The sequence below is a fragment of the Coturnix japonica genome, chromosome 1 (assembly GCF_054131305.1).
Source record: "Coturnix japonica strain WE chromosome 1, WE-NBRP24, whole genome shotgun sequence".
In the NCBI taxonomy this organism is placed as follows: domain Eukaryota; kingdom Metazoa; phylum Chordata; class Aves; order Galliformes; family Phasianidae; genus Coturnix; species Coturnix japonica.
The window spans coordinates 63,511,547-63,537,272 of NC_140663.1; the positions used below are offsets into that span (position 1 = coordinate 63,511,547).

Sequence of the window (25,726 nt, forward strand, 5' to 3'; positions counted from 1 at the left end):
GAGCAAGGAGATAATTGTACCCCTGTACTCAGTCTTGCCGAGGCCACACTTCAAGTAGTGTGTTCAGTTTTGGGCTTCTCACTACAGGAAAGACACTGAGGCCCTGGAGTTTGTCCAGAGAAGGGCAGTGAAGCTGATGAGGGGTCTGGAGCACAAGTCTTATGGGGAACGTCTGAGGAAACTGGGATTGTTCAATCTGGAGAAGAGGACGCTCAGGGGAGACTTCATTGCTTTCTGTAATTACCTGAAAGGACACTGTTGTGAGGTGGGAATTGGCCTCTACTCCCATGTAACTAGTGATATTACTAGATGGAATGACCTCAAGTTGAGCCAGAGGGGATTCAGGTTGGATATTAAGAAAAATATATTTTCCAAAAGAGTGGTCAGACACTGAAAAGGGCTGCCCAGGGAGGACCTGCATAAGACTTCAAAAGTGAAAAGGAGAAGGAAGCTAAACCTCTAACTTGGTGGCAGGAGCAATACCTGAAATCTATGGTCTGCTCAGTAAAAAAATCGACACGTTCTTCTGGTTAGAAGTACTGATACTGGGCATACGAAGCCAGGAAATTGTTATAATTTCCCTGAACATTTTACACTCAATTATGTTCTATTTGTACAAATAAATACATGTCAGATCATTTTCAAAACAAACAAAAACAATTTTTTCACTAAACCTTGTTTTATATACAATTTAAAGAATATGACTTGTAAATAATAAATTGACATTTTAATTGGAAACCACAACTGGCTCTCAAATCCAATTATGCCTTGATAAAGGCATAATTGGATGCAATTCACAAAGTCAGTCTTAATTGTATTTCAGACATAGAACTGCAATTCACATCCCGTATCTTTGGAGATCATCTGATAAAGCTTCTCCTAACTGAAGACACTGTCCACTGCAAATGTTATGTATCTATGAAACTCAGATGTAAAACTGATACTTCAAGTTGGTACAAACATATAAAATTAATGCTGTTACAATTAAAAGATGTACAGAAAAATATATGTAAACGGCTAGAAAGGAATGTGGATTCAAACATGGATTTGAAAATCTCACCTACTCACTAAACACTGAAAAGCTGCATCTTTCACTGGAGTTATAAAGGAAAAGCTCTACCCAGATATACTTGCATTACACGAGACGTTACATATAAAATGTTATGCTGTCTTAGATTTTTAACTGAAGAACTTAGTATAAAAACATTTTGATTAAAAGATAAAAATGAAATGCAAGGATTTAGTTCTACTTTCAGGCACTCAACTGTCTACTCATATTCACGCCTAATACCATTCTCCTCCCTCCAAACTAGACACACACAAAGGAATTTTGCTGTTTTTTTTTCCCCTGCCAGAACGTGTGGCAAAGTTGGGCTTTTCCACTTTATATGGACCAATCTTGGGGTGGGTGGGTGGGGGGGAAATATTTTCTTCTGCTGTTAGATTACACTTGAACTTGTTTATTACCGTGTTACACCCAATAGTGTCTCATAAAAGCATTAAGCAAAGGAGGACTTTGGTCTTTGCTAAAACATACTCCTACATTGCATTTCCGGATTTTTTAAATCTGTTTCCCATCAGAACAGCTTTTATCTACATGTTATACTGCCCCAAACCGATCTTTACTTGTATGCTGTGCATGAATAATTCAGGGCAAAAATAGCAGATCTTCTGTTCAGTTCAAAGGTCTTTTATTTGTTGAAACAATAACCTTCTGATACCAGAGCAAGCAGTCTTTTATCCTCCAGTGAAACAGAAAAACAACATTCTCTAAGCACTGGAAAAGTACAATGAAATCATTTTTCATCTACAAATTAAATCCAAGCATTAGCTGCTAACACAATAGTAAAACTTCAGTAAGATTTACTAACAGAACGTAAAAAATCCCAACAAACCAGTAACTACAATCAGGCAATCAGGAATCCTGATTGGAGACTAGGAGTGCTCCCCTCCTTTCCATTTTGTCAGTATCGGAGAGACCATTAATACAAGAACTTATAAGCACAGGGTCTAAAGTGTCTATTCTTTTGTTTTAATATTCATAGCTATTTTGAAAACTTTTAAGACTCACTGTGTTTAGTGAGTTTATAAGCTTTAACTGCTTTCTAGTAAGAGTGATAGCTAAAAGTTAAGTTTATCTCATAAACTAGACTGCTTGTATTTCAGCTTATGTGGCACATTAGAATGTAGAAAAGGAAACAGATTACAGAGCTGCTTGGATTTACTTTATCTATTGTTGAGATTTTTTCAATCTTTGATTTGCAATACTTTAAGTCAATTTAATCTGTTCTCCACAAGTGGCAAATCAGCTCTTTCTTTAGAGCTTTTACAAGAGAAAGCTTGGGGACTTGTTTAAAATCAGAAAGCCCCATAAGAAAGCACGGAGTACTTAATGACCACTTGGTTAAATGCAGTGTAATTGCAGCACAATTGATGCCTCCATGACTGAAATTACAGCTTAATTTTTTCTGCACAACTGTTTATCCACCAACATATACTTTTTGGGTAAAGAAATAAAGCCTAATGATTATATTTCAGTAATTCATAATTTGTTAACCAAAATGATTGTAAAGAATGAGCTTTTATATTGCATGACCTATTAGTCTTGTTTAGCGCAGAAACATGCTGCACTTAATGGAAAAGCATTTCAATTTCATCAGTCACTGCTTTCAGGGTTATTAGCATCAACACTACTTACTACCAATTCAAAAGTATCCTCATAAGCTGAAAATCTCACCCTCCACAAGGCTGCAGATGGCCTTTATTGTTCATTTTCCTCTATTTTGCTATGCTTTACGCTCCTCTTTGCTCTCAGCCTCCTTTAAACTATTATCGGCGTACACCTAATTTCAGAACTGAATGCATTTCCATGTGCACAAGTCCTATTTATTTATCCTCTCAGGAGCTGTACAGTTAACATAATCTGTAATGATGGTATTTTCTAACATACATATGCTCAGACTCAAATTGCAAGCAGCTAATTTTTCCCTGTAAAATACATTGATGTAGCTACATAAAGGTACTAATTGATTTCTACTTTGTTCCAAATACAGTAGAGACTTCTACTCACGTGGAACCTGACAAAATTTCACTTTGTAAGTATTCATGAGCACTGATTAGATTCCCAAAAGGCATATATTATATATATATATATATATCCTCTATATCATTCCAAAGGCAAAGTTTTGGCCCTTCTCCACTATTCCTTTCATATCCCAATTTCAGTTAATTAATTTGCATGATAAATCAGATTTAACTTGGCATATTTACTTCCTAACAACAGAAGCAGTGAGAAAACTAAAACCCATAATACGAACATATTAAAAAGGTGGCTGTGAATGGGTTTGCCCTTTGAGCATAACCTGACAGGCAGGAAGCAATTACGTGAAATTGCTAATTAAGAAAGGAAAAGATAAAAGTTAACAGGCCTGGATATTGGCAGCTATACAACTATTTGATCCATTAAGTCAAGTAGCAGCTTCTTTTTTCTATATTTGAGTAGCATGTTAAAATCCTGCTACTAGCAGTAGAATTGGCAGGCAAGCCTTTCCTGAATGGAACCTACCTCTGTAATAGAAGAGGCACAGATCTGAGAGAACAAACCACCGCTTCTTCCATAACTTCATTCCAGTACTGTCCTGTATTAATAAAAGCAATCACATTGGTAAACGGTAACAGCTCACAAAGTAAACTGGGTACCACAAATCTGGAGTGGTGTGTTGTTCATTTACTTAGCTAAGTCTTATTTTAAGGATCTTTGACTTCTCACTGCAGAGCTGACAATGCAAATCATGATGATAACGCCAGGGAGCCTGATGCTAACATAAGAGAATGGATGAAATGAGAGCCCATTATCTCTGAGTGCTAGAGACCACAATCTACACTAAAGAGTAGATCTAAACCTTTTTAATTTTATTTTAAAATGCAAGAGTAATTAGAGTACTTAAAAAGCCATCCTTTGTTTTCTGAAACCATGTATTAAACTTCATCTTCTACTACTATTCATGTATCTAGAGCAAATTTCTTTCCAACAAAGTTTATTCCTAAAGCAATTCCATTTTCATTTATGTTTATAACCCATTTATACCACAACTCAGAACCAAAGATTGTCACTACTGCAGTGTAAATAAGCTAAAGCACTGCAGCATGCACACATATCCTAGCAGAATTAGATTTAATAAATATGCTAATCTTCTCCAAGAAGAACGGAACGTGTGAATTATCAATATTCTTTTGGTGAATAGGTTTTATGACAACCAAGAAGGAATCAATAATGAAACCCAGAACTTCGCCTATACTCAAGAAATTGTTAGCATTATTTTTAGACTCTTATTTCAAACTCAAGGCACTGCTTTTGGGGTGGGAGAAGATGAAGGATGGAAAAGAAAGGTTAAAGCAAGCATTAGCTATGCAACATTATTCAGAAAAAGTTAATAAATAATCATTTGCTACAAACATTTTCATAGATAGAATAACTAAATGTTTTATAGCCTCTTTCTTCCAAAGATTTCAAAGTGACTTAACAAACACTAATGAAGTCTGGAAGCACTGTCCATAGCAGTCAGCTCCTATTTCACAGCTGGAAAGGCAGACACAAAGCGGGCAGCCTGGCTTCCTCCCCTCACTGACAAGGTCACTAACTCGGTAGCGGATTAGAACATGGGAACCCTGGCCCTAAGGACACCAGCCATAAAAATCAAGCTTATGATTTGAAAATTCTCAAACTTCTTCAGTATAAAGGATTACCTCAAGCCCTCAGATGGACTTGCAAAAGAAGCTGTTACACAACATTGGATTACTTCCATCACTGAAAAACACCAACAGGTCTCTACATGGGCGCATGCATAATTCTACCCAAAACGACCCATTCCAGGAATGATCTTTCTACCTTCCTCACTCATAGAAGAAGAGTATATAAAATGAGTATGTGGTTCCCATACTTTGATTTTTTTTTTCCTACTTAAGAGTAAATCCCTTCTGTATCAGTAATTTATAAACTATTTTTCCCCTTGTTATTATGATTATGTCATAATTAGTAGAAGAATCACACAAAATTAGCATTATATTCAATGCAATAACACACCCATAGCACACCCTGGATAAAACAAAACTTACTGTTCTCTGTGAGTGTATGAATATTCTAACAAAGTTATTATATTACAATCAGAAGTCAGCACAGAATTTTAATGTAAATTTTTGAGCCTGTAGATTTTTTAAGACAATATCTATACTGAATTTCATGAGTAAGTTATATTTCAATTAACAACATGGAAGCATATAGCAACCATTTCTTACAAAACACAGTCTAACACTTCAGCATTTAAACCATCCTACATACAAATCCTGTCCGATGGTACGCATATAGACAATGAAGTGGACAGAATGCTGACTGAAATGCTGGGCCCACATGGCAGTCATCAGCAGCTGGTGAGGCCAGTTACTATTGAGGTACCCCAGGAGTTTACACTGTGGCCAACACATTTTAACTTCTTCATTAATGACCTAGATGCTGGAACAGAGTACACACACAGCAAGTTTGCAGATGGTAAAACTGTGCAGAGTGGCTGATAAACCAGATGGTTTTGCTGCCATTCAGTGGGACCTCAGCAGACAGGAGAAGAATCTCATGAAGATTCAACACTGGAAAATGCAAAGCCCTGCATCTGATTAGGAGTAACTATGCACCATCACACAATGGGACTGTAGAGATCACTTCAACCTTAACAACTCTGTGATCTTAAACTATAGCTACTCTTTCTTCACCAGGAAAACACTACACTGAAATTGACTCTATAAGAGTAAAATGGAACACAGAGACCACAAGAGTATTTAAACACAGAAAAATCTACACCTAACGTACACTTACTACAAAAAAATTCTGCTACTATAAAGGTTTCTATCTGTTTAGCAGTAGATTTTTAAAACTGACTCATCAACAGCATGCTGGAAGCTACCAGGGTCATTCTATTCTATAAGGGACAGTAAATGATTAAGTATATTCAAAATTATATATACAGTGTGCGTCAGTAGAGGTTAAATGCAAAGTTCTAAACAGGTTCTTAGTGGATTTAAAAAACATACACCAAATACGACTGAGTTTGTTTTGCTGTCTCTTGCAGGGCAAAAAAAATGCAAATGGTCTGGTATTGATGACTAGAAAATCTACAGTAGGTTGGGTGTGCAGCTACTAAATAGAAATGATCAAATGCATCAGATTAGTTTACTTCCAAATGATTGGGTTTTGTATATAATATAAGCCACACACAAAAAAGCCCACCCAACCAACAAAAAAACCACAACAAAGATAATTAGGGGAAGATTACCTGTTTGTAGAGCCAGCCACGTCTGACAACTGGTGCATTAGGATTTCTCTTTATTGAGTTTGATCTCTTCCCAAAATTATGAACCTTCTTTGACGATCGCGATGTCTAAATTGAATTGAACAGGTTAAAGAAAACGTCATATCAATATCTATAGAAAAATCATAATGCATTTTCATGGTTTTATTTTTGTTTTTTCTCTAAATCTTTTTACACATCTCTCTAGAGGACTGCAGAACATAAATTGTATTCCTTTTATAGATACATAATCACAATGGTTCTGCTGGATTCAGCATTTTTTTCTTCCCTTTGCAGAAAGTTTAAAGAGAAATCCCAAGACAAATGCTTACAGTTTTTATTTATTTATTCGAAGAAGAAAAAACAAATACCGACCTCATCTTATTAGGCTGGAAGCAAATCTAGCAAGGTGTACTCTCAGTTCCTTCTAACAGAACTACTGCAACTACAAAAAACTTACAACACCTGGACAAGAAAATTCTAATCTTTCCTGCTTCTAACAAGGACTTAATGAATGAAACATGATAAGATTTCAACAGGACATTGTTTTCAAAGGCTTTTTCTTGAGTCTCCCACATGCATGCAGTAACTTTCTGAAATTCTTTCTTCTCCTTTAAGGACCTTCTTGCTATAAATCTCTTGGATGGTTTAAATATTCAGTATTTTATCTGCTTGCGCTAAGGCCTACTTTGAGTCTTTTGTCCTGAATCTCCAGTGCTCGTTCCTATAGTTGCTCACACCTCTTATATCCTTACAGCTACACAATGATCACAGATGATTTCATCCTTCTTTTACTGGAGAAAACAAAACAAATTGGAAAAGGCATAAAGAAATGTGCAGTGCTTGGCCAATTCACATTTCATTCTTTTCAGCCTACATTTAGAAAGTCTGCTCTGCAACTAAATAAACTGAATGTTTATTGTTTAATTTCCATAAGATTGGTGTCTTAAAGACCCTGCAATGGGATACAGCAAAGCACCCCATTTTGCAGAATAAGGAAAGCCCAGACAAGTTTTCTATATTGTGTGCTTGGCTCTGCTCGAATCCCACTGTTTTAATTGAGACAGTATAATCCTGTGCTTCAGTTTCCCCATTTCTACTGCTGAGATTAATCATAGGGTTATGCAAAGTTCCTAAAGGAGATGCTCCAATTGAAAAGCCAGACACACACTTGGTTTTTGTTGTTGAAAATTAGAGTATGAGGTTTCTCTATGGAAATTCAACATGCCTCAGCGAATTACATGGTTGTTTATACATACATTAGAGAGAATTCCACAGTGAGTTAGAGAATCAAACTGAAAGCTGCAATTAAGAACAATGTGCAGCTTTTGTCAATGATGCCATTTACTGAAGGATACAATATATCTTAGTCTACAAGGAATGACATTACAAAAACTATGCGTGTTTGTCTGAAGGCTACAACACTATGAAACAAGGTCATTTTGTGTTTCTTTTTTTTTTTTTTGAAGAATCAGCAGGGAATATAAGAACAATCAAAGTGCTTTTAATTTCCCTTGGAGACAGGGAGAATTGACTCAGCTCTGTTTGGAAAGCAAGACAGCAAGCAACTGAAGTCATAATTTTAAATGAAAGTAAAATCTTTCATATTTTCATCTGGAAAATTCTACCAGGGCAAAATGGACAAAAGTTTTTAAGTACACAAGAGAAGTACAACATGCAGGTATAAAAAAGGAAAATAAAGGAACCCCTAACAATTCGGAGCACATTATATAAAGTAAATCTACACCACAAAATTATACAGTGAGAGTGGGGCAAATCTCTTCTCACTGGTGACAAGTGATAGGATGAGGGGAAATAGCCTCCAGTTGAGCCAAGGTAAGTTTAGGTTGGATGTTAGGAAACATTTAAAACATTTCTTTACAGAAAGGGTAGTTAAACACTGGAATAGGCTCCCCAGGGAGGTGGTCGAGTCATTGTCCCTGGATGTGTTTAAGAGCCGTTTGGCTGTGGTGCTCAGAGATATGATTTAGCAGAGGGTTGTCAGAGTTAGGGTACTATTGTTAGGCTGAGGTTGGACTTGATGATCTTTGAGGTCTTTTCCAACCTGGGTAATTCTATGATTCTGTACTTGGAAGGGACCCACAAAGACCAGCGAGTCCAATTCCAGGCTCACAGGTTTGAGGCTATGCCTATTGTCCTGGGCAGCCTGTTCCATGCCCATTGCCCTCTGGTGCAGAACCTGACCTTTTTCATATCCTTTTTATGCTTTGGTGCCCAAACCTGCACTCAGTGCTCGAGATGAGGCTGCACAGCACAGAGCAGAGCTGGACAACACCTTCCCTTGCCTGGTGTTGGTGCTGGACCTGATGAACCCCAGGGCACAGGCACACACAGACAGGGCACTCTGCTGACTCATGTCCAACTTGTCATCAGTCAGAACCCCCAGATCCCTTTCTGCAGGGCTGCTCTCCAGCCTCGCATCTCCCAGTCCATTTATACATCCATACAGACATCTAAGTTAACCTGTATGGCTACTATATTGTTATATTACACAAAAGCTGTGCCAAGATTTTGATCAGAAGCAATTTGTAATGCTCGTAACTTCTCTAAAGTTCAGAAGCTCTTAAGAGCTTGAAACTTCCTATGCTTGTTACATGGCTAACACATTAAGAATGCTTCTGAAAACAAAATAAGACCTTCAAGTCTACTGCAAATTCAGACAATTTAAGTTGATTTATCTGAGGTAAGTCTGATAAAAACAAACAAACAAACAAAAACCAAATTGACTTCAATTTCACTGAGCTCTGAGCAAAGATTTAGTGGGTTAATTATACATCTTACCACTCATGAATACAAATGTCCATTAATTAAATAGAGCATCACAACTGATTTCTAATTTTAGCAAATACAGAGAACACTTTTGGTGATTTGTGCTTATTTTACCATTTATTTCATAATGAGAATATCTGTTCTCAATCTAAGCCTCAAGGACAATGATTATTATTTTAGGATATTTAAATATTGAAGGTGTTCATATAAACTAATCATCAGTTTTCAAAATTCTTAGGTCACCTTCTCCTCCTTTGACATCTGGCATCCCTGTCCATCTCACATTCCCTTCACACACAAACCTGACATAATGTGGAAGATGGGAATAAAAGAAATAATCATGAATGGAAAAATTAAAACACTTTTCAGCCCATAACACTGTATGTAGAGGACATATTGCACAGCTCCAGCTTCTGGAGAAAGCAAAATACAGAAGGATAATGTATGACAGTTCTAATTACTGACCACTTGATGGAAGCTGTAGAAGGCAACAGAACTAATAAACTTAGTCACATTTTATATAATTAGATCAATTCTGAGGAACGATCCCAGAAACTGTGATGTCTCTAAAATCAGAACCTCTGGGACTCTGCACAGTGCCAGTAATGAGAAAGAAGCCAGGAAATCCAATCAGTGATATTTACTCTTTCTCCAGTGTGAAGAAAACAAACACCAGAAAAGTCTTGATCTCTGGGCAACAGCTCATTCAGTAGCTGGGGCTCAATACTTAATGACTGTTTCAGCTGCTCTTCTCTGAACTTAGCTGATGGTAGACACCAAACTTACGTAAGTCTTCTTCCCCAGTTACAGAAGTGCTAATGGTACCTAAAAACGTTCTTTAACTAACATAAAAATGATCAATGCTAAACTTTAAAAACAAGGCTCAAGAAACATCTGAACAAAAATTCAAAAAAAAGGGATACTAAATTTTTGTAGTTTTCAACTTCTGCCTAAAAATATATCTCTGCTGTTTAAGGCTTAAATTATCCTCCAAACCACAAGCCAACACAGTCCTGTCTTCTGTATTTTGCAGGCAATTTTGGTGCCTTTCAATATTGCAGTCTTCCATGAACTGAGTGGGTTTCTGCCTCAGCACTTTAGCTTGGATTAGGAGGTTGCTCTTGAAAATAATCTCCCAACCATTCCCCCTTCCTGTGCTTTAGTTTGCTTAGTAGAGCAAACTCTGTTTACTTTGGATAAGACTAAAATGTAAAATAAGGACTAGCCTGAAGATAAACCACAAAAGCACAGTACAGATGCTTGGTCCTAAGCTCCAGTACTACCCTGCACGTCGCTCCTGTTTTCTGTGCTATTTGCTAATGTGGATGAATCAAATGACTATTTCTGGTTAAACTGAATCCCAATCAGACATGGACTGAGGTACTGAAACTAGTTATTTAAAGTTGGACTGCCTTGAGGGCTTTATGAAATATATATGAAGTGATACACATATAAACAATTTGACACATCCTAGCTGTAACAGAGACTTCATTCCACTTACGGTGAGAAAATTGTTAGCATGGTTCTGCAGATAATCAGGGCAAGGGAGATGAACTGTGGAGAGGGGCTAGTAACATGCCTTACTTTACATGCATATGAAAAAACTGAGCCCCAATATTCATTTCAGAGCATATTGGTTTAGTTAATGATTTTAACACTTAAAAAAAAAAAGAAGACTGCACGTTAAAAGGAAAGGTAGAAATATATATGTCTCTAGCAGCCATAAGCCTGTGTAGATCATTTCCAAAGTCAGGGGTCTGTTGGTTTCAAATTTAGAGACAGTCCAAGACAACAAGTAAGAAGTGGCACCTAAAAGAATACTCTGTCCAGGACTGCAGTGTAATCTTTGACTACCATCCTTTATGTAGTGGGAAAGAGAGAGCAGTAATAAGACTTTTATCTGAGATTTATTTTTGTCTCACCCCATTCAAACCTCTGAACAGCAATGGCCTTCAGAAGTCTTTCTGCTATAAAACAGAAATGTATCCAAGTGTCATGTCTACTATGGATCAATAAACATTCATGAAAAGGAGTTCATACTTCTACACCACTCAACTATCTGAAATTTTAGTTGCAGTATAAACTTGACCTCCATTCCTCATTATCTTCTAATATTCAGTACAATAATGAGTTATCTTTGAAAACAGGAAAACTAAAAAAAGGTAAGCATGGGCTGTCCTGTGACATTATTTCTCACTAATACTCTACTCCTCCTATAGCAGTGCAATAGACATATTACATTCGAATGTTGACAAGATAGCTAAGAATTTTACTATGTACTGTTGGGAGATGTGAAAAATAAAAACAGAAGAAAATCAGTTGTTGCATCTAGATACAAACAGCAGGGAATTTCTGTTCAGTCATCTTTAAAAGCAATTTAAACCATTAACCTTAAAGAACCACCAGAAAAGGTTGACTAAATGTTAGCTGAGGAACAGTTACAAATTATTTATATTCTGAAAGCAAAGCTTTTATAATGGTGTTGAAGCAGTTCAGATAAGATTACATGTGAAAACTGATGTACAGTAATTGCACATGCAGGCACATGAATCATTAATATTTTAAGTGCATTTAGCATGTAGAACAAACAGACAAGAGGAATGAAGAGTAGCACAGAAGCCTTTCTTCAAAAAATAGGAGTTTCCAAAGGAAGTTAAGCGTCATTAATCAAAGAATGTAAGGAAATTACAATAATTGGCCCGTAGCAATCTCAATTTCCACCTTGAACACAGTGAAACAAACAGGCCAGAGAGCATTTTAAACTATCCTTTTGAAAGGGAACTATGAAAATATGTTTGTAAAACATACGCTCCTAAACTGGAATTAGCTTCTTACATTTATTCTAAAAGCGCTTCCTAGCTGGCTCTGTTGTAATTCATTTTCTGTGTAACTACTACTGCAACACTGTTACAGCTCTAACAGCTCTTTCTGCTTTTTAAGATGGCTTTCCTGCATGGATGGAAACATGACTGTACAAAATTTGAGATTACGGGTTAGGTTTCTGTTCATAACTTATCTGCAGCTCCTTTCTTTCCCCCCAGCAACAACAGATTTAAAGCACAGTTTGAAAGCTGGAGGCTTCTTCTCATAACAGTTTACTAATGTCTTATAGACATTGTTGGATAGTATCAGTGAGGTTAAAATAGACATAATTGAACCCATCCTCTGGGTAAACATTTGGACATCGACCTTAACCTTATGAACAGCTGGTTAGATGGGGAAGATGGGACACAAATTAAGGTAGTTTAGGAATCTCCAGGATTTCTCCCAGAAATTTTCTCAAGAAACCAGGATTTCTGGTTCAGCGTCAGCAAATCATGATATCTGCCCATTTATTTTACCATTATCACCCTCCATCTCTTCAGTAACCACATCGATTAGAATTCTCTGTATTTTAGCAAAAGAAATCTAGCCAACTGTTTGTGTATCTAGCAATTTCCATGACAATGCTTACAACCAGATGTCTGAGCAGTTACCCAAGATTGCTTATTCACACTTACTTGATTAGAAAGGTTAAATTCTGTAAACAACGCGTGTGCAAGTCCTATGATCTGAGGTATCTGATGAAATTTGCAACTTCTGTGATAATTTGTTTCAAACACCTCAATTACCAAATTAAACATAATAGGAACTGAGTGCCCTAAAAAAGATAATACGCTTCATTTCTCTTTTTAAATGGAATGCTAACACAACACTGAGTAGTACTTTGTGATATAACTGAATCATTTTAATTTTAACTTAATTTGGACATAGAGACTTACTCTGCCCACAGGGCTCATTGGATGAGCAGCATAATCTGATGTCAGATTATAGTTAGTTGCTTCACATATCATGCTTACAGGTCTCTCCTTCTTTTCTTCAGACGTCATTGCTGCAGCAGTCCTGAAAATAGAATATGTAATAGCACTAGAACATGCTGTGTATGCACACTGCTATTAAAAAGCACCCCCAGACGTAGCCTAATACAAGCTGCGTCCTACTTTTTCAATTTGAAAGCAGTTCACACTTCATTGTAAAGTTACCTGCACTGTGTTTTAATCTTAAATCTGTCACAGATGAATTTAAGATGTTTAAAATAGGATTTCTTTATTAGCTTATGCTTTAGGTAGGAAGGAAAAATGCTTTGATATAGAAATAGGAAGAAATGCTCTCCAAAGCCACATATGGCTTTGCCTCACTTCCCAGAATCACAGGATGGTTTTGGTTGGATGAGACATTAAAGCCCATCCAGTTTCAACCCTTCTGCCATGGGCAAAGCTGCCATCCACCAGATCAAGTTGCCCAAGGCCCCATACAACCTGTCCTTGAACATCTCCATGGATAGGGTATCCACAAGCTTTTTGGGCAGCTGTTCCAGTGCCTCACCACCCTTTGAGTTAATGACCCAGACTAAGTCTTTTCTCTTTCAGAATACACGCATTTGTGCAACTTCACATACTGTAGTTCTGACAGTTTGCCACTCTAGTCACAGTGAAACAGGTGCTGCAGCAGTGGTAGTAAACAGGACACCCAACACCCAGCTACATATGGCATCTTAAAGCCAGATATGACTACCATGCATACCATCTCACCTTTGCATTTTGTTGTGTAAGCTACAAAATTAATGCAAAGATAGCAAATATATGTTATTACCCAACGATTCAGAAAATGCCTCTTCAGAAAAGATCAAGAAAATAACCAAGAAAAACTATCAGATAAAACAAGGTAAATTAAATACGCTTGGTCGTGCCTATAGGATTCAAAAATGGCTTCCCTGTTGGAAGTCTCGTGGGTTACTACATAATAAATACATTGTTTTCCAACACTATCGAACATCTGAAGTGACAAATGGCAATCTACACAGTTAAACAGAGTACATTCCTACTGTATAACCAAGCTGGCTTATGGCTATTATTTATTTAAAATAAATAAATAAATAAATAAATAAAATAGTATCAAGTATTTAATATTACTTCCAATTAATTTAAACAAATGAAATTATATACATGGTAATTTGACTTGGAAAACAAAATATACATCACAATTAGCAATCACAGAGGCTTATTTAAACGTCATACAGTTTTAAAACATGTAATTCATAGCCACTTACTGTTCATTCACAACAAAAATACAGTTGTCCTGCGATGGCTGTCCCGTTACTGGATGTTTGCAGGTTACTTTTCGTTCATTGTGACTGTAGAGAGATAAGGTGAGATAAGGAACAACTCTTAGGCATAATTTCTTCAGTTTTCCAACTGAGACATATTAAGCTACTACATCAAGTATATCAAACCTATGAAAACAAAGTTACTCATTTAAAATGTTCAGATAATGCAGATTAATATTCAGTGATTGGAACAGAGCTGTGTCACGCTCAAGGTCTGCTTAGTCAATGATTCTAACCCAGCACGCTGCTCCACTGAACCTCACAGCACCAGGGAGTCTGTCAGCATAGGCCTTTGCCCTCATCAGTACACACCAAACCCGGCACAGTATCTTGTTCTCCTGAGCTGTAGCTGTTGCTAAATCACAGCAGCTCCAAAAACATGAAAGAAATTGCCAAAATTCAAGGGCTCTCAGCTACTGCCACTCAGGAAGGAAATGTTTTGACTTGAGCCTTCCAGCCCAAGAGGAGACAGGAGCATAGGGGAGAAGGTCCTGTTGTAACTGCCTACAAGACATCCCATCAAGTGACTCTTATATGCTGGTCCTGCAGCAGACTGGGGCTTTACTGCAAGTTTCAAGGCCTTGCAGCTCCAGCCATATCGTGAGCAAGCACGCATGAAAGAGCAGAGCTGCCAGCTGGCAGAGCAGCCAGCCTGGGCCACTGTGAGAAGTCAAGGCCTGAACTGCAACAACCCCTGGGAACAGCTTTCCTCAGATGTAGGGGTGGAGCAGGGCAGGTTTGCTGATGAAATCTGAACTTGGTTCAGTGATTAAAAAGCACAGAAGCTGAAATCAGACTAGGAAAGGGTAATGAGCACAGAACGAAGGTGTATTAAACAGGTATATTCATGTTATTTGAAAACAAACTCTCCTCACTTATACTTTTAACAGTTTATACAATCAAAAAATATTTAATACAAAGAGTAAAACAACAGTAACTGAACGCAGCACTGTAAATAATGAGGAAACACTAATTCCCTTTAAAATATATACTTTTGCAAAGAACACAGGATACAATATGTAAGATCTTGTATAATACTATGCCTTTTTTACCCCAACTTCAGGCTTAGAAATATTTGTGGACAGAGCACAAACCTGGATGAAAAAAGTATGCTTTAGCTGCGAGATAGCAGAAGAGGTACAAAAGGACAGGAGCTCTAAAGGCCATATTTTCCCTAGCAGCTCCCTGTTTTACTGCCTGTTTGCCTAACCTTTTCGGCTTTCACAACTATGAAGCACAACTCATCTTGCAAATGTTATGCACTCTGCTCTTCTCGCTTCTTAAAACAACAGAGACTTCACAAGGTTATCTTAATGTTCCCCAGGCTCTTGAATGTTCCTTTTATTCATAATCATTTTGCAGCTTTGGAGCATAACTTAATTACAAGTCAACTTCATTCAAAAAACCCATAAAATATTCACATTTCTTCCATGAACGGTGGGGTAGTTGAATAAACCTACATAAACCTAAGATGCAAGATTAGAAACATAACCCCGTTCTTTGGACTGTCTGCCTCCCTGTGCTGAAATTTAGTGGAATTTACAAACCTACAAATACCTAAATGGATAGACACGTTATGGAGCATAGCTAATGAGCTAACAAACTCTGAGTGTAATCTTTATCATTCGGCAGAATTCTCAGCTCAGCTTCCAAAGCAGCTTTTGTTACAGAAGCTCATGTATTACAGTAAGGGGAATGGAGGGAGACCACTGGAGTATGTTTGTACCATCCCTAATTGCCACGATCCTGTAACAACTTTAAAGTGAAAATGACTCACACTGAAGAGAACTCAAAAATGTTCCTGAGGAACTGGGTATGAGCATTCTGACGAAAAATTATGATGTTTGTGTTAAACCCTAACAGCCAGCTATCTGCTGAGATCCAGTACTGCACAAAGAAATGGATCAAGACTTTTGCTCAAGCACCAACAGTAACCAGGTCTGCTGCAGAGGTGTCATATCCCAGGTGCTGCGGGAGTGCACCTGGCACATGCTGACACAGGAACAGGCAGGATTCAACAATCCCATGGGCAGGTCATGCAAAGCCAGGAGAGAAAACAGATAAGAGGAGGAAAAGAATAAACAGAAGAGAGGATGCAAAACCAGAAATCTATTTAGCAACGTTTTGTTTTGTTGTTTCTTTTTTTCCAAATCTCAAGTCATGTAGTGAGTCAGTACTCCAGTAGTAACACAATGTTTTTGAACAGCATATGGTTTTCTGTACTGCTCAAGCAGACTTTGAACATACAGAAATGTAGCTGACATTACACACAGCAAAAGGCAAGAAAAATCATAAAACATGAAACAATGTCCAGTGAGGTATAAAACTCCTTAAAGCATGTTAAAGACCCTTACAGTCACTTCCCTTTTGGTGAGACAAGGGCAGAACAATCTTTTCTTTCTCTTCAACTGAGATGGAAGTTGAGATGAAATCTCATAAGTGAACAATGGAATTCAGCTTGAACAGAAGTGTGATTACTTTAGTATGTCCTACTGGATGAACAGACTTTAAACAATTCCATTTAAAACTTGTTCATTACTTATCAGAAATGCTGCATTTTTAGCATTCACTTAGCAGATATTTTGACAAGACTTCTCAAATTGCTGGTGTAAGATATAGAGTATCTTGGTAATTGTTGTCATAACCCTCCTACCTAACAGTAGTTTAAGGCATTTGTTTTAAACCAAATCTTGCAGATTACAGAAAGTTTCATTAAAAGCCACGTTCAACTTCGACAGCTGTCCAAGAAATTTCACCCTGGGCCTACACCCAAGCTGCGTATCTTGTCAATGAGTGTCAGGGGAAATAAAGCAAAAATAGTTTCTTTTACTGAAAACTTTATTTTCCATTTTATGCAAACTCCACTCTGCAATTCAGAATTACAACTCCGTGTATTTTTTGTGTCTATGTCTTTATCATGTGATCAAGAGTGATTTACTTTGATAAAGGCAGCCAGAAGGCTGCGTGTTCACTTTCTGCTGATACAGTCTTCACGTCGTATATGGATATAACACACTTTTCTTCTTTCTTTCTCAGAACGGCTAAGGCTAGAAGAGACCTTTGTGTCTACCTGCTCAAGGAAAGCCACAAAGAGCAGGATGCTCAAGATGGAGTCTAGGAGGATTCTGAAGATCTCCAAGGAGGGTAATTCTACAAGTCACCATTCAATTTCTGGTAACAATGTGTGTTGAGAGAGCAGAGTAACTATATACACAAACAGCTGTGCTTAGACCAAAGGATTTGACTGACCTTTTCTATTTCAGCAACCAGAGTCAGTTTGTATTAATGGTCTACAGACTAGAGCCAAAGAGGGAATAAATTCCCTATTTTGTTAGTATTCATTAGCAAACTCTCAAGATTCAATATTAACCATCAAAGTTTGCCAATGATAAGCATTAGACTCCAGAAATGAACACTGCTGACTAAGATCACAAAATGGTTTGGCTTGGAAGGGACCTTAAAGCTCATCTACTTCCAAGCCCCCTGATGCCACCCAGCATCTCAGGCTACCCAGGCACCCATCCAACCTGGCCTTGAATGTCTCCAGGGATTTACAGCTTCTCTGGGCAGCAGTGCCACTGCTTCACCACTCTCTGAACAAAAACCGTTTGCTTAATCAGAAAGGTTAACACTGGTTTGGCGTCTGGTTTATGCTGGGACTCTGAGGAAGTGTGCCCCTTGCTAAAACACTACAGCATTCCTCATTTATTCACTGAATGAAGATGATGATAGAGAAGCAAGGTAAGTCACAGGTCTTGCAAGCATCAAGACAACACTATTCTCGATTCTAGTAGCGGCCCTGACACTGGCCAGCTGTAAAAACATTTGAAATAAAGCAAGCAACCAACCAACACAAGAAAAAAGAAAAAAAATCCCGACTGTACTGAAATAGCTGAAAATGGAACATGTCTCTGAACAAGCGATCTCAGTGCAAGACAAATGAACAGGAAAATCTGACCTCCTTTTCTCTGGAATTTATATTCTTCTTCCAAAATCGTTTATCTGAACAACTGCAGGCTTTAGCAGGTAGATCAGCTTTGGCACATGGACAAGCCCTTAGAGAATAAGAATTCATCTTATTCAGGTTAGAAGATGATCACAAAGTTGAATTTGACTCATGTTATTTGCCTTCTTACTCTACTCTCTCCTTTCCATTACTCAAGACACTCACTCTCTTTAAGAAGACAGACACAAGACTATTTTACTTATTCTCACCAATGCTAAACGTGTTTAAGAAATCTTGGTTAATCTACTCAGTAACTGCATAGTTAACAGCAATCTTTTTGATGGCCAAAAGTGACCCAAGGACTACTAAAAAAAAGCCTCAAATAGATAATTTAAACATATTATCCTATCCATAGATAGAAACATAATGTACAACTCCAGGGTCAGCACTTTCCAGCTGTTTGTTTTAAATTTGCCTTTGTTTTACAGAATTGCTGACCCAAAAATGCTGTGTATCAATAGCACTGTGAAACCAGCAAACTAAAAATTTGATCCAGGCTTGCCATCTTGAAGTTTTTTAAATCTTTTAAAGTATCAATGTTTTGTTGTTGTTGTTGTTTTGAATAGGCAATCAACTCAGTTGATAGCAGTAGAAACAGAAAAAATATATAATCCAGCTGGTACAGGAAAGTGTATGCAATTGAATCTGAAGGGTTAGACAGTCTTTCCCCTGGAACAGAGCAGTTCACTCTGAAGTAGCAAGAAAGATCGAAGTACAAAGGTGAGGACACTTGGATTGGGGTCTCTCCACTGTATGATTTGGTTGAGTTCCTTATCCTCTCATGAAAATGGAGCAGGGCCAGAACTCTCAAAAACACATCTGCTTTTCTCCCACTGAAATTAAAGCTAGATACCACTTCAAAGCTTCTTTCATGCCCTTTCTCTATATACTTTATTTATACGGTCCTAAAGTCTAAGGCCTTCTCATTTAGTCATTCTCAATGTGATCATCAAAGCAAAGGCTGAGTTCTACTTCACGGAAAGAATACAAACAAAACCATAAACCAGGACATAACTTTCAACAAACCTCTTCATCTTTAATTCAGAAAGACTGTTCTTTTTGATAAAACTGAAGAACACATTTCAGAAGAATGGCATACCAGATATTTGCCTCCTGACATGTTTTCTAAGCCTTAGGTAAGATTTGCAGTCAGATGATCTAATGCATAGGCAATCTCTTTGTATCACAAATCTGCTCAAGAGTACATAGAGATATTTCATAAGAGAAGCAAATGTATACATTTTTCATGTTTCTTAACAAAATATTTTAAAGCTATGGATAAAACAAAAAATTACAAAAGTAATGAAGTTATCTCCAAATTAATGTTATTTTTTTTCACTGACATTTGGAGGTAAGATTAAACAGGAAACATATATACAATGAGTCTAGTCCAGCTTTACTCAACTTATGTGCTGCATTTCGTTCTCAAATTATGGAAAAATAATAACAAAAAAATCACATCAGCAATTTTTATATTGTGTGCTTGCTTTCTAAGATAAGAATGCCTCATTTCTAACTGAAATAAATACAGTAACTTAAAATTATCTAACAAGAAGTTGACTGGATTTGGAAATCTTTCAAGTAAATGCAGTCCCTACACAACTGTTAGCAAGAACATGGTCTGTGGTTGCACAAACTCTTATATTTTACTAAATCTGTATTTTCACATTGTACAGTAACCAGCACAAGGAAGCGTCCCCCCCAATACTGTCATCCCCTATAATTATGAAGCTTTTTTTCAATTAAGATTTTTAAACAACTCAGGCAACTATATGGATTGAAACATAGGCTTCACTGGAAGACATGCAAGTACAGTAATTTAACATCAGGGACGCTGTATAAAAGGGAGTGTAAAGAGACAGCAAGTTTCAAAGTGCACAAAGTACTGACATGCATCACAGATGCTGTGACCGTAAAAGCAAAGTATTTAGAGAATTAAAGTGCTAATTAAAGAATTAGCACTGAATGTTCCCATCCTTTTGAGGACTGATGGATATCCTACCAACTAATGCTGCCCAAAAGCCCACTTGTCCCTTACAACAATACAACAATACCTCCTGAAGAGGCAGTGAAGGTAAAAGAAATAAAAGCTAACTTTTGGAGAGGGCAACAAGAAGCCACAGATAACAGTTGTCCTAATATAAGCCAGTTTTCTTTGCTGCTAAAGATAGACTAGTCATACTAGACTGTATGAAGTCACCAAGTTTCATTAAGAAGAGTTGATTAGGAACTATTAATAGGTGTTTACTTATAGATACATACACGTTAAAGGTTTATGGAACTAGAAACAACCTGACCTGAACTACAAGCGACATACACATGTAGGTTGTGTAACTGCATGATCACAACTATATATATATATGTAGACCGTGATAGAAATAGAGGCAATGGTTTCAAGCTGCGCCAGGGCAGATTCCGGCTGGACACTAAGAAATGTTACTTCTTGGAAAGGGTTGTCAGGCACTGGAATGCACTGCCCAGGGAGGTGGTGGGGTCACCGACCATGGGAGTGTTCAAGAAACGTTTGGATGTTGTGTTGAGGAATATGATTTAACTAGGAAGTATTGGTGATGCTTGGACTGGATGATCTTCTAGGTCTTTTCTAACCTTGATTAATTCTGTGGTTCTGTGATATCACAACACCTGGAGCAATTCAGCACACCAAGTACTGCCATTTGGAGACTGCAGAAAAGCCACAATTCTCAGCTACCATCCACAAATCTATGCGTAATTTTAAGTAAAAATTCTTTGCAAATGTTTTTATACAGCTATCAAGGCATCAAATGTTTTCATCAAAAATTACTAGACAAGATAATAATCTCTAATGCCCATCACTGAACTCAGTTCTGCAAGCCTCGGCTTTCACGATTTATTATGTTGTAAGAAACAGAAGTGAAATGCACTACTTTAGAGAGGTTGTTAGACAGGTAAGTATGAACTCAAAAATTGGTTTCGATTTTTGATTCCATTTTATTATGAATTCCATAGATATTCTGCAAGAGAAGCCTATTTTACTAATAGTTCATGTTTTATAATAATTAAGCGCTTAAAAAATCTTCTTAAATATTGCATGAGAAAGATGCATGTAAACAATTTTAAGCAGCCTTTATATATGCAAACAATATCTGGTCTATGCAAAAAACAATCTTGCTGTCAAAAGTATTTTCAACTGAAGTCTTACTTGGCTCTCCTACTTTCAAGAATTCAAGATGCTTCCAGTGGAAATACACTGAAAAAAGGGCAAAGTTGCACCAAAGTTTCTTCACCTCTCAAGCACTGACAATGTTGATTATCCTGTCATTCCGTCCAGCCTCCTTCCCACTTTTTAGTTCAAATGTGAGTTCATTGAAGCTCATAGATGCAGAAAAAATAAAGAAAACTCGTTGTTTCACTGAGAAACGCTGTGCATTTAGTAACAGAAATAATAAATCTACTAACAAAACTGATAAATCCCACATTCATTTACCCACTTCTATTTTTTTCACTGTTTGGAGCACTCTCTGGACAGATGACAATTTCTCCTCACAAAACCCAGCTATTCAGTAAATTGTTATAATCTCCTCCTATCTAAAGTTCTCTTGGCTAATGATATTTCCCCCCCTGTATACATTATGTATCAGAATTCTTCTAAGCTTAGTTTTCATCTCACTGTCGGGTTGTTTTACTTACAGAACTACGAATATTCAGTTCATGATCTGCTGTTTGATGGCTGTTTTTAATGTTTAGCCCCTAAGCCCAACCTTCTCGCCCTTTTTCCCCTTCCTCTCCTTAGTTCTGTTTCCAAATGACCTCTTAACCATGCATGTAATTCCTTCCCCAGCTTTCCACTCTTTCTGTGCAACTATTCCATGCTTTCACTGTCTCATTTACTTCCTCTTCGCAGTTACTACTGTTGAATAAGAGGTTGCTGATTACAGAAATAACCCTATTTATTGGATTCTCATTCTCTCACAACTCACATTTCACTTTGCTTCCAATACTGGTCTCTACAGCTATTGGTTATCTTCACTCAATACTGTTTGCTTTTTAGAAGACACTTCTTGCTTAGCATTCTTTATGACTGCAACATATAGCCTCAAATCCTGCTTAGTCTCAAACTACTTACAACAGAGATATCCTTTAAAAAGCACCATTTGAAGTTACAGCACTATTCAATCGTTCCATTAAACTCCTGCTGTACAACTACAAAGAATCAAAGCTGCTTAATTTTATTGAGTTGTAAATGCAACATATGCATACATACATTATTATTTCAGTATATTAATACCTCAGGATCAATGGCAGACTTTCAAAAGAGGCCTGGTGAAATTGCTCTGCTTTTCCTTGCAAATCCAAGTAAGTACATCAGCAATCAAAATCTGTTATGTGCTGGCAATAATACTTAAACACCTTATTTCTCTTGAGAGTTTTCTCCTTTAGTCAGATATATAGGAATATCTTCCCCTTACCCCATATGCTATTATTAATGTTTTATTTATTTTAAAGGTTATATGAATCCCAATATCAATTTTCAATGAAGCAAATTCCATTTTTATTTTAGCCAACATGTTATGTAAGCATGTAGCAACATTACACTGTTTTTATCTACACCAGTTCCATGATATCTTGACCATGCCCTACAAGTCGACATGCTTCTGCAATTAGATCTCTAGTAAACATCAGTTTTTATTAAATATCACACCTTTCTGTTAATTACTCAGTTAAACTTCAAAGGAAACCACGCTTATCAAGTCCTTCTATCAGAATATATTGGGAAAATACCTAGTTGTGACCTAATCTGCTGAGAGAGGAAAAGGTTTGGCAAGCTCCTGGAAAGTAAATCCATTATCAACTGGGAAGTGCTTAGAAATATTTAAGAGTGATGGAAAGAAGAGAAGGGAAGGGAAGGGAAGGGAAGGGAAGGGAAGGGAAGGGAAGGGAAGGGAAGGGAAGGGAAGGGAAGGGAAGGGAAGGGAAGGGAAGGGAAGGGAAGGGAAGGGAAGGGAAGGGAAGGGAAGGGAAGGGAAGGGAAGGGAAGGGAAGGGAAGGGAGGAAAAGATACAAAAAAAAAATAAGATTTTTCACGTTAAAAATTGTTATGACACAATCCAGTTATTTTAAAACCAGATTACTACATACAAAGAAAAACAAAGCAAGCCAATCTGAACATGAGATTAAGTACTGTTTTCTTTATGTAGTGTTTTAGATGCTTGTCCCCATCTTGTTGTTGAGCTTCTTGTAAGATCAATGAACATGAACATTTACACAGATTTCTGAAGCACCAGCAATAATTTATGACAACTTCAGCAGCACTACTATTTATTGCTAGACAAGGAAATATAGATAAACGGTGACTATATGTATACTGTGGTAGATGAAAAAATATAGCATTAAAAAAAAAAAAAGGAAAAATGCTCAGTAAGGACAAAAAGGAAATGAACTACTATTTTCTTTCAGGCAATGGCTTCGTTACATGGAACAAATGATTTACTGCTTAGAATTACTGATGTGTTTCAACACATCCGGTCATGTATTACAAAAGGAGTTTGCATCCACCTCCCAGCGCTTAAACACAAACTGTTAATCACTTTCGTACCTACATGTCTTATATAATCAAACTACTGGCTCTAAAAATTCAGAAAACTCCATTTGAGAAAAGCTCTCAAATGTCTCAAAGGTCTCCCCTTGTACTTTCACATTGTCAGTTTCAATACTGACACAGACTGTTCTGCACTATTCATTTCCTTCATAAATGCAAGGGAATTACTACATCTCATTTATTTTGATAGCCGTGCAAGAAACACATATAGTAAAAAGATATTACAATTCAGTGTCTTAATTTTAAATCTAGACCTTCACAGTTATGTCTTTATCTCACCACACAATCAAAATAGCACACTTTTTATTAATAACTACTTGTGGCCCAGAAACACAGTCCTTCAAAGAATAACATACTAAGATGTCTCTATTGTAATTATCGGTGAACTGCAGCAATAGAAAAAACAGGACAAATCTTTCCTTTTGAACAGATACAATGCCATTGATGACCCTGCCATCACTTTCTTACATTAAGTTCATACTTCATTGGGAACTAGGAGCTGGAAGCCATTTTTCTTCACAGATGGTTTAATTCAAGCTGCTGAGGGACTCTAAGCTTCTGGAAACGTGGCATGCTGTTCAAAGTCTATACACAAGCCATCTTTGGCCAGCTCTAGAAGGCTGCGCTCCCACATACTGAGTAATAAAACGCTGAATAGCATCAGTGATGACTTCTCAAGTCATGATCCCAAGAGCTAAAACTTTCTGATGTGAAGCACACACAGCTGCCAAAGACCATGGAAATTAATGAGGGCTGCTGCAGAGGTAATGCTTCCTATTTTGTTATGTTGGCCCAGAATGGCAGAGGAAGATGTAGTTGGACTGTGGTAGAGGATGAACCTTCCCACCAATATTCCATTACACTTCATTGTTGTGTTACAGATGTCAGCAAAGGGGCACTGTGACAAAATAACACTGACATGGAAATGTATATAAAAGCAAAGGTGTGCCATTCAGTTCCTCTGTGCAGCACATGTGAGCACAGTGAGGCAGTGGATGGTGTGTTTCAGTAGTGGTGGCAGGAATGTAGAAGACAAGCCACGTGCCAGATGGATATGCACAGTTGTTACACCACAAAATGAAGAGCATCTCCATTAGCTCAACTGCATGAATTGGCAGAATACAACCAGGGAACAGCATGTAGAGACGAATATCATTTTCAGTATGCTGAATATGATCGTGGCAACATTGGAATATCACAAAGTTTGCACTAGACGTGATCTGTGAATGCTCACATAGGAACAGAAAGAGCACCGTATGCAAGTTTGTCAGGACCTACTGAACCAGTGCAATCCCCGCATATTCAACTAAAGGCAGGGTTTGGAGCTACAGTTCTAACAACTGCGCTGAGGAAATGGCTGCTCCAAAATGACAAGCCTACTACACCTGTATCTCTTGTGTTATCATCAGTGCTCAAAAAGTCACACTGTGATCCAACTCACGCCACTGAAAATGAATCATTTTTCACAGTGCTAAATTTCCAGCGGACACCCAGCATGGGGCGCAGCAAGGGAGATGGAATTGTGCTTCTGACAACAGCTGACACATGCACTAGCTTAGCTATATACTAAGCATCAAGCTGGCAAAAGTGATGTTTTAACATTAGAGCAATTCTAACGTTGTAACAATTACAATGAAAAACACTCTAACGAAGACTTTCCTTTCAAGAAGGAACTCTTTACCTAATGACACAAATCAGTTTGTTTCAATGTGGCACCACAGATGTCAGGGACAAATGGGCAATGGCTGGCACAGATTACACTCAAATGCAAAATGAGGGTATTTAAAAATGACGAAGTCCAGTATCACCCTACACGCTGATGAGAACATTTTTTATCTTCTATAAACTTAATAACTTGTTTTAGTTTT

The 25,726-nt window shown here is 37.4% G+C and overlaps 1 protein-coding gene across 44 annotated transcripts in view; it reads right to left on the reverse strand.

Moving 5' to 3' along the window:
• Positions 1 to 25,726, reverse strand: part of PLEKHA5 (pleckstrin homology domain containing A5) — a 165,350-nt gene that overhangs the window by 61,549 nt on the left and 78,075 nt on the right. For all 44 annotated transcript variants that reach the window (XR_004308041.2, XR_014944588.1, XR_014944587.1 and 41 more), the window contains 4 exons: positions 14,218 to 14,301; positions 12,890 to 13,010; positions 6,324 to 6,428; positions 3,566 to 3,638 (listed from right to left, as the gene is read on the reverse strand). Coding sequence is in view for 38 of the 44 variants with exons in the window: in XM_085543041.1 (XP_085399167.1) it covers positions 3,566 to 3,638; positions 6,324 to 6,428; positions 12,890 to 13,010; positions 14,218 to 14,301 (383 nt within the window). In the remaining 6 variants the exon portion in view is untranslated. The remainder of the gene's footprint in view (positions 1 to 3,565; positions 3,639 to 6,323; positions 6,429 to 12,889; positions 13,011 to 14,217; positions 14,302 to 25,726) is intronic.